The sequence below is a fragment of the Octodon degus genome, unplaced genomic scaffold (assembly GCF_000260255.1).
Source record: "Octodon degus isolate 3935 unplaced genomic scaffold, OctDeg1.0 scaffold00214, whole genome shotgun sequence".
NCBI classification, from domain to species: domain Eukaryota; kingdom Metazoa; phylum Chordata; class Mammalia; order Rodentia; family Octodontidae; genus Octodon; species Octodon degus.
In genome coordinates this window covers 3,366,403-3,379,938 of record NW_004524790.1, presented here as the reverse complement: position 1 = coordinate 3,379,938, position 13,536 = coordinate 3,366,403, and the positions used below count along the sequence as shown (strand labels likewise).

Sequence of the window (13,536 nt, the reverse complement as noted above, 5' to 3'; positions counted from 1 at the left end):
CACAAGTCCGCATCTTGTACAGCAATTAACCACTAAGAAGAATATATGCAGTGTATTATTTGTTGAAACTGTCCTTCCGATATGATTTGAAACTGTCTCATTGCTATCTGTTTGTCAATAAAACTTTGAGAAAAAAAAAATAAATAAAAAAAAATAAATGGGGCTGAAAATGTGACATTTGTCATGCCACCTACTAGTAGTGAAATTAGGAAGAAATCTTGAAGATATTGGTGTAGGCAGAGTTTATGATCAAAACCTAGACTACATAATCTATGTATTGATGAAACTTTTCTGTTGAAGTGAAATTAAAGAAATATTTTTCTTCTTAAAATTGTATAAGATCCTCTTACATAATTATAAAAAACACATCTTAAGTTAAATAAATAAAATCAATCATGCAATTTTTATATAGCTTTGGATTGTATGTGAGAATTAAGTTGCTGTGTATCAGTCAGTTAGAAGTTAAGAATCTGATGAGAAGATAACTCTCTAGTTCTGTAAAGGAAAAATACAGAACTAGACAAAATAGTCATATTGCTAGTTCTCTTAGTTCACTGAAAAGAAAGATTTGTGCTAATATTTTTGGACTATATTTCATGCCTATATCATGTATTCTGAGTAACTACTCAGATAGTGACAATATGTAATTGTTATGGTTGATATATTGTGTCAATTCAAGAAGCTTAGAAGCTTAACTAAATGACTCAGAGGGGTTCCAGGTCCTCACTCTGTCCACATTCTGAGCTTATGAAAGAGGAGGGCAGAGATGGTGTGTGCGGGTCACTCGCGCACAATATAAGGGAGGACAAGGGGTTTGCTCTGCCACCTGTTTTGCTCTTGCTGCTTCTGCTGCCTTGTACCACCTTGAACTGTTGCTACGTGCCATCCACCTTACCTTGGAGTCAGCTGATTATCGACTGGAAGCTGCATAAACTGTGAACTAAGTAAACCTTTGGTTCTTTAATTTTGGGATCAGGTGTTTTGTGCCAGCAATGAGAGAAAAGTCGCCAAGACAGCTATATATTAATCATTGTTAATCTCCTCTTAGCTTGTTTTGAAAGACTCTTATTTTTGTCTCTTTAAAGTATAAAACAAAATCAAATAATAAATGAAATCTAAAAACCAATAGTGGCACCATGACAGTGAAACACATATACCAATATTTATTAATTAATATATAATAGCATCCTGGAAGCATTCTTCATACTCATTGACAGATAACTACATAAAGAAAGTTCAGCTCAAGTCAGCAACCTCTGACATTGCCAGTCCTGCGGATAATCCACTACTATCATAGACTACTGGATTATATTTGATTACTCTGCTGAATTCATGCACCTACAATATATGAATGGCAATGGAATACCCATCTCTGACAAAAGTAAACAAAAAGAGGATATAAATGAAAGTCTATTTTGTAGTGAAAAAATATATATCTGTATAAACAGAATAGCATATATATACAGCTACTTTCTCTTAGTTGAATGAGAAGAGAGTTTTGAACTCATAGTGTTTATACAAGATATCATGTCTGCATCTTGTACTATGAATAACTACTACAAAGACAACAATATGCAATGTATTAATTATTGTAACTGTCCTACTATCCTATTTTAAAACTGTCTCACTGCTACGTCTTTCTCAATAAAATTAATATAAAAAATAAAATAAGAAATAAAATAACTCAGTATGTCTATATCATGAAATACTAATGGACTATGAAAAGGACAAATTTGAGACATTTGTAGGTAATGGATGCACCTTCAACACTTAATGTTGAATGATGTAAACCAGGCACAAAAGCTTAAACACCATATGCTCCCTCTCATTTGGGTGAGTGAAGGTACAAAGAAAAGGGTAAAGCATGGCTAGAAAGGGACAAGGGGATGGGCGTCCTGCTATTGGGAAGTGGTCCAAGAGAATAAAGGCAAGCTATGAGGTGGAAAGGAAGTTAAAAAGAATACAGAGGGGTTGGGACTTGGGGCTTCTTCCCTGCTGTTGAAGTTGTCTACAACTATTTCATGTTCTGTTTATGTTTATAAGTATTTATTTATCTATTTATTTATTTATATTTATTTATTTTGCGGAACCAGGGATTGAACTCAGGCCCTTGTACTTACCAGGCAAGTGCTTATTCAACTGAGCTATCTCCCTGGCCCTCATATTTTTATTCTTAAAAACATTTCTTTCTCAAATTATATTTGCACTTTGCTCTAAATATATTCATTTTACACATTGAATTATGGGTGTTTCCCCTTATACTTAAAAATATATTTTCTTTGTAGGTGTTTGCAGTTCATATAGTTTACAATTGCCTCAGGGAATGGTTACATGTACATATTATGAGTTGCTTTTCTTTTTCTCAATCCTCTTCCTTTTCCCTCCATTTCCCTCTCTCCTCCTGTAGTCCCTCCATGTATCTAATAACCCCAATTAATGTAAACACTATAGGCCATTACATGAATTAAGAAAAATATTAACAAAAATGAAACAGTGGGATAAAAGAACTATAGGAAAAGAGAGGGAAAAGGGAGAGAAAGGGAAGAGGATTGAGAAAAAGAAAAAAATTCATAATATGTACATATAACCATTCCCCAAGGCAATTGTACACTACACAAACTGCAAATACATACAAATAAAATATTTTTAAGTATAAGGGGAAACAAACATAATTCAATGTGTAAAATGAATATATTTAGAGCAAAACACAAAAGCAATTTGAAAAATAAATGTTTTGAGCATAAAAATATGAATACTTGTAAACTTAAACAGAACATGAAATAGGCAACTTCAACAGCAGGGAAAAAGCTCTAACTCCTATTATCAGTTTCATCCCTGTCTCAGATGGGTAGAGGTACCACAAACAACGCATGCTACTGCAGCATCCGAGAAATGCTGGAAGCAGTTGCTGTTTCACTGCTTGAATCTGAATCTACTCCTGTACTACGTTCTGTGGGGAATGGGTAGCTTATGCCACATTGTGGGATTTCAGATATTCTGTGCTGCTGAGATGAACATGAGCAGATGCAAATACAGCAAACAGGGCCAAAAGCCAGACCTCTTTGTCATAAACAGGATGTTGCAACATACTCTGAAAACCCACTTACTCTAAACTCTGGAAGCTGTTTGAGGGGCAGAGATTATGGAACAAGATGGAGACTGCCATTTTCCTCAACTCACAAACCTGAAAGGGGGAAGCTAACATATGGACAGGAAATATTCTCTGGCTCCAATCAAGGAAGGAAAATATTCACCAGAAATAATGAAGTATTTTCAGTAGGTCCCGAGGCACGCAGTTGGGGAAAACGGAAGAAAAGGCACAGTGTGTGGGCCTATGCATCCACAGATTCCAATGCATTATTCATACAGGGAAAAGTTAACAGAATAGGCACTTACTCTGTTTCAATTGATGGTCCATAGCGTCCATCCAAGTGGAATTCATTCGTAAGAAGAGGAAAGAAGGCACTAATCATCACATCACCATCTTTGGATACTTTGTCATTTACTTGATCCAAGCATCCCAGAATGATAACACTACACAAAAAGAAAGAAAGCCCCAAGATCAAGAAGAGAAAAAGCACCGTGTGCATCTTAGAAGGGTCTGCAAGTCTCTAGCCCTGAGCAGGGTGTGCCTGCAGTGCCAGACAGGCACACGGATCCGACTGTGTGGACGAATGTGCACTGCATGTTTATTACTGCGTGGGCTGCAGAGACCTCTCACCCCCAGAAACTTTTTATCTCAGCTTCCTCTCCTTCTCTGGAAGACAGCAAAACTCTTCTGACCTGGGGCTCTGCATCTGAGGTCCTGTGCGCAGGTGACAAACACAAGTCGAAAACTGTGTAGAGGATAATAATTTCTATCCCCAGGTACCACAGTTTTATCCAAGTCCACTGCGGCAGACTCCAGGGATGAACTCCTCATAGGCAAGTTTGCTCTGCTGTGTCTGTCAATAAGCCATTGTCACACACATCATCTGAAATCATGTCCACGTATTGTATGAGAGAAAATACACCATATGATGTGAGGGACGAGGGTCAGGAAGGCCTCATGGCAGTCAGCGTCATACAGAAACACCTACCCTTGTATCTCTGTGTGACTAATGTGGCAAATGACACCTGGTGTCAAGGTAGCAGAAACACATTCGCTGGGCTGCCCATTTAGATCTACATGCAAGTCACAGGTGTAATTTTACATTTGCGTGCATTCCCATTTCTGGATAAGCAATATTCATGATGAATCCAAAAATTTCCAGTCATAGTTCAGTATCAACATTGAATTTCTTTTTTAAAATGATTTTATTGAGAAACAAATAGCAATGAGACAGTTTCAAAACTAACTAGTAGGACAGTTTTAATACTTAATACATTGCACATTGTTGTCTTAGTGGTTATTCATTGTACAAGAAGCAGACATGATATCCTGTTCACAAACACTATTAGAACAAATCTTTCTATTCATTGAATTAAGAGAATGCAGTTGTATATCTATCCTAACTATTTTGAATTTACAGATACAAAATGGTCATTCATCTGTATCCCTTTTTTTTTTGTTTGGTTTTGTCAGAGAAGGGTATTCCATTGTCATTTAAATATTATAGGTGCCAGAGTTCAGCAAAATATTCCAGTATAGTCCAGTAGTCCATAACAGAAGTGTGTTTTCTGTAAGACTGGCAATGTCAGAAGTAGTTAACTTGAGCATTTTACAGCTCATCGTATTAATATGGCTTTACTTTTTGTACCTCGTGGTTGTACTTTTCTGCTGGATGGTTAAGACCAAGATAAAGCAAGACCTATACAACAAGAAATGTAGCTTTTGTATCGGATATGGTCAGTCAAATCCATATTTGCTTTCTCTTTCTTTCTTTCTTTCTTTCTTTCTTTCTTTCTTTCTTTCTTTCTTTCTTTCTTTCTTTCTTTCTTTCTTTTTTGTGTGTGTGGAACGAGGGATTGAACTCAGGCCCTTGTGCTTGCCAGGGAAGTGCTTATCAAGAAATTGTGTTCTATTTTCTTGGATTTCTTCTGAGACTCATTGAGTGCCCAGGAATGTGTTATTAGGTTACTACATATTTATTTATTTTCTATGGTTTCTTTTGTGATTGATTTCAAGTCGCGATGCACAAGAATCTGATAATATACATGTGGTGACTTTGATTCTGTGACATTTTGGGAAGCATTGTAGACCAGTTTGGAGAAAGTTTCACATGTTTTGAAAAGAATTTGTATTCTTCTGAGGTATGGTAGAAAAGTCTGCATATATCTATTAACACCACTTGTTTAAAAATTAGGTTCATCACTAATGTTTCTTCATTGATATTTTGCTTATTTGGTGTGTCTCTTGTCATAAGTGGGACATTGAAAGCACCTTTATGATTCTGTTTGTGTTTACTATGTTTTATTTTCAGCAGCCTTTATTTAATGAAGTTCACTCAAATATCTGAATAGATATATACTTATAACTTCCTTATCTTCAAATTGAGCTGTTCCTTCCACTAGTATGTGGTGACCTTGTTTGCCTTTACTGATAAGTTTAAGCTTAAATTAGACTTTTTTCAAGAATATGATTGCACCCTTGCTTGCATTTATTTGTTTGTTTGTTTGTTTGTTTGTTTGGTGCAGGATTTCACTCCTCAGTTCAAACTCAGTGATCCACTTATTTCAGCCTCCCCAGCACAGGGATTACAGGTGTGAGCCATCACGCCCAGTTTGCACAGCATGAGGTTCTGGGGTACTGGGGGTTGAACCTGAGTCTTTGGCAGGCAGGTGCTTAGACCTCTGAGCTATCTCCCTCGACCCTACCTTGCTTGCTTTCAGAAGCTTAAGATAGTACATTTGCTTCCATTCTTTGATTATAGTCTATACCTTTCTTTTTAATTAGATGAGTTTCTTGAATGTACCTATCAGATAGATACTGCATTTTTCATACAAAGCCAATCTCTGCTTTTAATTGGAGAATGAGCCCAGTGGGGCAGGCATGGAGCTTTCCTGGTGCCATTTAAGAACTGTAGAGAACTCTAGGAGGCCTTGGGACTCTGGTAACCTGTGAACTGAGACCCCAACATGCAAGTGTGGAGCTTGTGATAGTTCCAGTCCAACCCTTTAGGAACTTAGGAGGACCCTGAGAAGGTTGTGGGACTCTGGAGAGCTGTGATATATGGGCCCAGCATGTGCCGGTACAGTGCATTCCTGGCACCATTTAAGAATTTTGGAGGACTCTAGTTGGCCTGCTGGCGTGTGGTAAGCTATGAACTTAGACCCCAGTGCACAGGCGTTGAGCTTGTTCTAGCGCCTGCCTACCTTTTAAGAACTTAGGAAGACCCTGAGCAGCCTGTGGGACTCTGAAGATTTGCAATCTGTAGAACCAGCATGTGCAGGTGCAGAGCTTTCCTGGTTCCTGGTCCATCCATTTAATAACTTAGGAGGACTCTGGGGGGCCTTCAGGCTTCTGATAAGCTGTGTCTCTTGGCCACTCAGCACACAGGTATGGAGCATGGGCTGGCACTGCTTCAACATTTTAAGAACTTAGGAGGATTCTGGGCAGCTCATGGGATCCTAGTGAATCCAGACAACACCCACAACCTACACTGAAGCTTCGTTGAGTATCAGCCAGCTACCCCTACTAGCAGTGAGAGCCTTGGTAAGTCTCCCTGCACCCGACTGTAGCGGAAACCTTACCAACACATGCCTCACTGCTCTCCCACCAGTGCTATGTCTGGGTGATTACTGGGAGCTTCAAAATGCCATAACATAGGAGTGAAAGGCAATCTCAATCCTCCACTCTACCCAGCACAAATCTAGGGGACAAAGTCATACAAAAACTTGGAAATCACACACCCAAAATTTGTAAAATGATAGCAATGGAAGTGAAGAAACTAGTCCATGAGGCTAAAAGAAATAAGATCAGAAATAATCTCTCAGGTAAAAAGAAATGGCAACAATCATGAAAGAATTGCTCAGCACAGCTAAAGAAAATATAGATTAAAGAATAGATGAAAATAGAAAAATGATGCAAACACTGAATGAACAATACAGGAAAGAACTAGAATGCATGAAACAGACTCAAACACATATCAAGGTAATTAAGAACTTCATTGAAAGCTGGCAAAACCACTTGAGTGAAACTGAAGATAGACTTTCAGACCTCAAAGATGGGGTGCAGCTAATGATGTAAAAAAGAAAGATCTGCCAAAACTTACAAGGAACCAGAAAATAACAATTCAGCAGCTAAAGATGGTGTACAGAAAAGTAACATAAGAATAACTGGTGTCAATGAAAAAGCAGGAGATAGCTCAAATGACATATAAAGACTATATGTGGAAGTACTAGCAGAAAATTTTCCAAACATAAGAAAAGAACCTAATATACAAGTAAGTGAGGGATACATAATTTCAGACAGCCATAATCAAAACAAATCTACAATTTAGACACATAATAATCAAAATCTCAGAAGTTAAGCAAAATAATACAATATGAAAACCTGCTAGACAGAAGAAAAAGATCCCGTATACTGGAAAGCCCATCAGAATCCAGCAGATTTCTTGGCACAAAACATCAAATCAAGAAAAGCATGGAGTGATGTACTTCAGGTCCTAAAAGACAATAACTTCCAACCCAGATTAATGTACTTTGAAAAACTATCCATCAAATTCCACTGCAAGATAATACTTTTCCATGACAAAGAACAACTGAAGAAATTCATGACCACCAAACCAACCCTACAAAGAATACTGGCAGATATTCTAAAAAGAGACAGAAGTGACCACAGCTTCAAGAATAACAGAAAGGAGCCACCAAACAGAGCAACTAATTAAAAAGAAGGAAAACCTATGGAACCTATAACAGGAAAACAAATGACAAAGATAAGCCAATACATATCAGTTATAATGATCAATGCAAATGGCCTCGATTCACCAATGAGAAGAAACAGATTAGCAGAATGGATTAAGAAATAAAATACAAAAGTATGCTGCATACAAGAAACACATTTAACTCTAAAGGAAATTCACAGACTGAAAGTCCAATGATGGGAAAGAATGCTCCTTGCAACAGGAACCCAGAAGAAATGAGAGGTAGCTATTCTGGTTGCTGGCAATATCAAATTCAAACCAAAAATGATTCAAAGAGATAATGAAGGCCACTACATACTTGTTAAAGAGAAAACTGCAAGAGGAAGAGACAGTAATTATAAATGTATGTGTGCCCAAGGTAGGAGCACCCACTTACATAAGAAAAATTTTAACAGATATGACAAATCAAATGAGCAATAATACAATAGTAATGCGGGACTTGAACAAGCCACTGTAACAAAGAGATTGACCAACTAGGCAAAAAAAAAACCAGCAACAAAATTGCAGAGCTAAATCATACTTGTAGAGAGATGGATTTAGTAGACATCTACAGAGTGTTTCACCCAACAACAACAGAATACACAAGCAGGAGATAGCACAAATCTTCTCAGTGTCACATGGGATGTTCTCCAAAATAGACCATACACCAGCACACAGAGCCTACTTAAGTAAATGCAAAGGAATTGAACTTATCTCCTGCACACTATCTAACCACAGTGCAATGAAAGTGGAAATTATTGACATAAGAAACAGTAAAAACACCATAAACACATGGAAATTAAATAACAACCTCCTAAATAAACAGTGGGTCAGGGCAGGCCAAATAGCTCAGCAGATCAAAGCACCTGCAAGCAGGCATATGGGCCAGGGGTTCAATCCCTGGGCCTGCTGTGCTGGCCCTGTCCACAAGGTGCACTGAGATGACAGTTGAGACTGGGTGTGGTGGTGCATGACTATAATCCCAGCTCTTGGGAGGCTGTAAACAGACCGCTATGAGTCCAATCTAGTAGTGAGACCCTGAACACCCTGTAGACCCTTCCCTAAAATAAAAAACAAAATAAAAAAAGGAGAGAGAGATGCAAATTAAAATGTCTCTGAGTTTCCACCTCACACCAAAAAAACAGCTATTATCAAGAAATCACAAGATAAATTCTGGTAGGGATGTACAGGAAAAAGAACCTTACTCCCTGGTTGGTGAGAGCATAGACTGGTACAAGCACCCTGGAACTCAGTATGGGGATTCCTCAGAAAACTAAAGCTCATGGTCCCATTGACCCACCTACTCCCCTTCTATATCTCTTCTTAAAAGAATTAAAATCATCATATACAGTGATACATGCCCAGTGAAGTTCAAAGCAGCACAGTTTGTTGTAAATCATGGCTGGAAACAGCCCAAATACCATCAAGTAATGAATTTTATTTTACAATGGAGTACAAACTCCACCTCAAAGAATGATAAACTCGAGGCATTTCTTCACAAATGTGTGCACTTTGAGACATATGCATGTGAAATAAATTGGATACACATGTGTTAGGTAAATGGAAGTGAGAGGAAACGCTTGGAGAACCAGGCTGTGGTTCTCAGTCTTTATTCATCTACCTAGAGAAGGCTGACGTTGGAGTGATGCCAGCAGCTATCTGGAAGGGAAACACATAAGTTTTTTTTTTTTTTTGAAAGGGCACAGAATTTTTTGAAAGGGACACAAGAGTCCCCAAGAATCTGGGTAGAATGCTTGAAGGTGAAATTGCACAGGCAGTCACCACAGGTAGGTGTAGAGAGTTCTGTTGCCAACGTAGCTTCAGTTCTGGTCTCAATATCTTTATTGGCCCCACTCCTTGTTCAACAGCGGTAACCACTTGTTCTCCATTGTTTACATTGAGAGAAATGGGGTCTCTCAGGTCTCTTGGAGGCCATTCCCAGGCCAGGCCTGATGTTGTAGAAATATGCATTTTCTCTCTGGAGTTAGAAACTAAAAGTATAAATAGAAACATTTTCTAAGAGATATTGTAAAATAGGAATTTTTTTTTCAAAAAGAAAGAACTATAGAGGGGGAGTGGGAAAGAAAGGATGGAGGAAATGAGAGAAAACAAGAGAAAAAGCAAAGATTTTGTAACTAATGAGGGAAACAGGAGTTGAAGGGAGAGTAAGGAAGTGGGAAATAATGAGGAATCATGCTATATCATGTACAAGAACAAATGGCCTATGTTGAGTGCTCATTAGGTATACATAATTTATACCAATTAACAATTTTAACAAAGAATTCGAGAAAGAAGATCAGTTATTCATTGAAGTATATCCTGTGCAATAACCTGATAACACCATAGAAAAAAAGATGAAACATTGCATTTGACTCTTCATGTATATCAGAAAAAAATTTTAATTTACAAAGGCTTCATTTTTTTTTTTTTTTTTTTTTTTTTTTTTTGGCTTCATTTTTTTTTTTTTTTTTTTTTTCGGAACAGGGGACTGAACTCAGACCCTTGTGCTTGCCAGGGAAATGCTTATTCTACTGAGCCATCTCTCCGGCCCCAAAGACTTTATTCTTATAGAGTGTAATTTATCTTTGAAGCCATGCAAAGAATTGCTCTCTAGCCTCAACAAAATAATGTAGCAGTTAGGGACAAAGATGCAGCCCAGCAGCCCTGCACTGGAGGCCAAGATGGAGAAGACCTCCATGACCACCATGACCTTCCCCTTGCTGCTGTGGTATACTGGCAAGAATGTGACCCACACAGTGCAGAACACCAGCATGCTGAATGTCAGGAACTTGGCTTCATTGAAGGTGTCAGGCAGGTTCCTGGCCAGGAAAGCCACAGCGAAGCTTGCCAGGGCCAGGGAGCTCAGGTATCCCAGGACACAGCAGAAGGCGGTGAGGGAGCCTTTGTTGCACAGGATGATGATGTGGCCATGTTCAGACTGAGTATCTGTGTCAATATAAGGTGGATTTGTCCCCGTCCAGATACCACAGAGAGTGGGTTGGATCAGGGAACAGATGGAGACGATGGAGTTTTGTGCCCCAGACACCAGCAACTGCCTCATCCTCCTGCCTGGAGCAGTGACACTAAAGGCCAGTACAACAGTAATAGTTTTAGCCAAGACAGTGGAAACAGCCACAGCTTCAAATGTAGTCTTCAGGATGCAGGTGTCTGTGTTGGGCTGGACAATGAAGAGCAGGGAGCAGAGGAAACAGCAGGTGAGGGAGGTGAGCAGGGTGTAGCTCAGGGCCCAGTTTTTGGTCTTGACAATGGGAGTGTCTCAGTGCTTCACAAAGAGCCCAAGGACAGCAGCTGTGAGGACAGTGAGACTCAGGGTGGTGCCAGCCAGAGCCTTCCCAAAGGATCTTCATAAGCCAGAAAAGCCACAGCTTTTTGAAGACAGAGATTTCTCTCAATGTTGCCATACCGATGATCTGGACACTTCACACGCTGCTCCATGTCTGGTGAGAAGTTCAAATTGTCATTATTTTGAATTTCTTCCGCATTCACAGACACACACCAAAACCTCAGTGGATTTATCGGGCACATTTTCCTCCACTTTTTTTCTATTTTATTTTGCTTTTTTGCAGTACTAGTGGTTTAATTGAATACGCTTTCCCTGGGATAAATTTCCAATTCTTTTATATTTTATTGTATTTTGTGACATGATATAGTTATGACACCATATTCAGTAGATGTGATCCAGCTTGTGATTCTTTTGAGATACTCTTGGAATGCTGATTGCACACACTCGCCACTATGTGCCCCTGGCTTTTCTTTGTTTCTCTGGGCACCGAGTAAAAGAACGTTGCATACAAAATACCTTCCAATTAATACTGCTTATTTCTTTATGGTGTAATAAAAGTGCCATTATAATTTTCCTTATTAATCTTGTATATTCATTAAAACATGTTTTCTCTTGGGAAAATATGCAGAAGGGGCATGGCTTGATAGAATGGAATTTCCAGTCCTAGTTTTTGAGGAGTCTTCACACTGATTTCCATAGTGGTTGTACCTGTATACATTCCCACCAGCAGTGGGGAAGGGTTCCTTTTTCCCTGACAGCTGTTCCAGAGTTTGTTATTAGTTAATTTCTTTATGATAGTCATTCTTTCTGGGGTGAGATGGTATCTCAATGTTGTTTTAATTTGCATTTCTCAAATGGACAGAGCTATAGAACATTGTTTTTCATGTATTTGTTTTCCATTTGTATTTGTTTCTCTGAGAAGTGTGTATTCATCTCACATGCCCATTTTTAGATTGGGTCTTTTCTTTAAAATTAATTTTATTGAGAAATAAATAGCAATGAGACAGTTTCAAAACAGGTTAGTAGGAGAGTTACAATAATTAATGCATTGTATATTGTTGTCTTCATAGTAATTCATAGTACAAGATGCAAACATGATATCTTGTCTAAAGACTTGTCTAAACTACAAACTGGTCCTTCATTTATATCCACCTTTTTTGTTTAGGTTTTTCAGAAACAGGTCTTCCATGTCCATTTAGATATTGTAGGTGCATGAATTAAGCAAAATAATCCAATATAGTCCAGTAGTCCATAAGGGTAGTAGGTTATCCACAGAACTCGCAATGACAGAAGTTGTTGACTTGAGCCTTTTACAGTTCAAAACAACTTTAAATTTTGGGGGTCCAGGTTGTTTTCATTCTTTATATAATTTAGATAGAATTACTTTGTCTGAGTGATTGTTGGTTACTGGCTATTTTCCCAAAAGAACTGAAAACTTCATACCATAGTAATATATGTGCACCCATGTTTATAGCACCACAATTATATCCAAATCTTGGAAACAATCAAAATGCCCATCACTTGAGGAATGGATTAAAAAGTTGTAGCATTTTTATACAATGAAGTACTACCCACCTGTAAAGAAAGACAAGCTTGAAGCCTTTATAGGTAAGTGAACACAACTAGAGGCTATACCCATAAATGAAATAAATCAGACCAACGTGTATAAATATATTGTCTCCCTAGCATAAGAACCTGAAAGAATAAATAAAACCTGAAAGCTATAACAGATATAGTACAATGGAAAGAAACGGAACTTAAGGATCAAACAGTGAACATAAGAGAAAGAAGAAATGATAGGACAAAAAGATGGAGGGAAAAGCATACAAGTATTTATACAGAATGGATGAGACGATTATACTCATAATTTCCGTCAGTTCTTCGCAAGTAGCAGTTAATGTTTATCATTTTCGCCTTGACTAGCTCTGTGTGCTGATTTCCACAATCTGAAGAACTACCTCGAGGGTAGAAATGTATAATACAAAACCCATGGTTGAATCCTTCTCGTCTCAGTCTTCTAAATGTGTACCATTTCTAATGTCTTATCAATTACTGTACTCTTTTTGAAATAAATTAGAACAAAAATATGTTTCCAACTTCACGAAACATTAACTGCTATCAGTGTCCTTAGAGGAGAGGAGAGTTGTTCCACCCTTCTGCCATATGATGATGCAGGTGCAGAATTGTCATTAGTGAAGTAGACAGTATCATTGACTGGGAACAAAACACATCATGCACACGCACAAATTTCTATCTATCTATAGCTCCAAAATGTACCAATAACTTTAATTAAAAAAAACAAAGTATAAATGGCCGGCCAAATAGCTCAGTGGATTAGAGCGCCTGTGTAGGCAGACTTAGGGGCCAGGAGTTTGAGCCCTTGGCTTGCTGTGCCTGCCCAGACTTCAG

General features: G+C 38.3%; 1 protein-coding gene across 1 annotated transcript in view; it reads right to left on the bottom strand.

Moving 5' to 3' along the window:
• LOC101586209 (vomeronasal type-2 receptor 116-like) overlaps positions 1 to 13,035 on the bottom strand; it is a 78,056-nt gene extending 65,021 nt beyond the window's left edge. The window contains exons 1-4 of the mRNA XM_004644962.1: positions 12,967 to 13,035; positions 10,704 to 11,001; positions 4,080 to 4,164; positions 3,397 to 3,534 (exon numbers count right to left, since the gene is read on the bottom strand). Coding sequence (XP_004645019.1) covers positions 3,397 to 3,534; positions 4,080 to 4,164; positions 10,704 to 11,001; positions 12,967 to 13,035 — 590 coding nt within the window. The remainder of the gene's footprint in view (positions 1 to 3,396; positions 3,535 to 4,079; positions 4,165 to 10,703; positions 11,002 to 12,966) is intronic.
• Between the last annotated feature and the right edge of the window lie 501 nt (positions 13,036 to 13,536).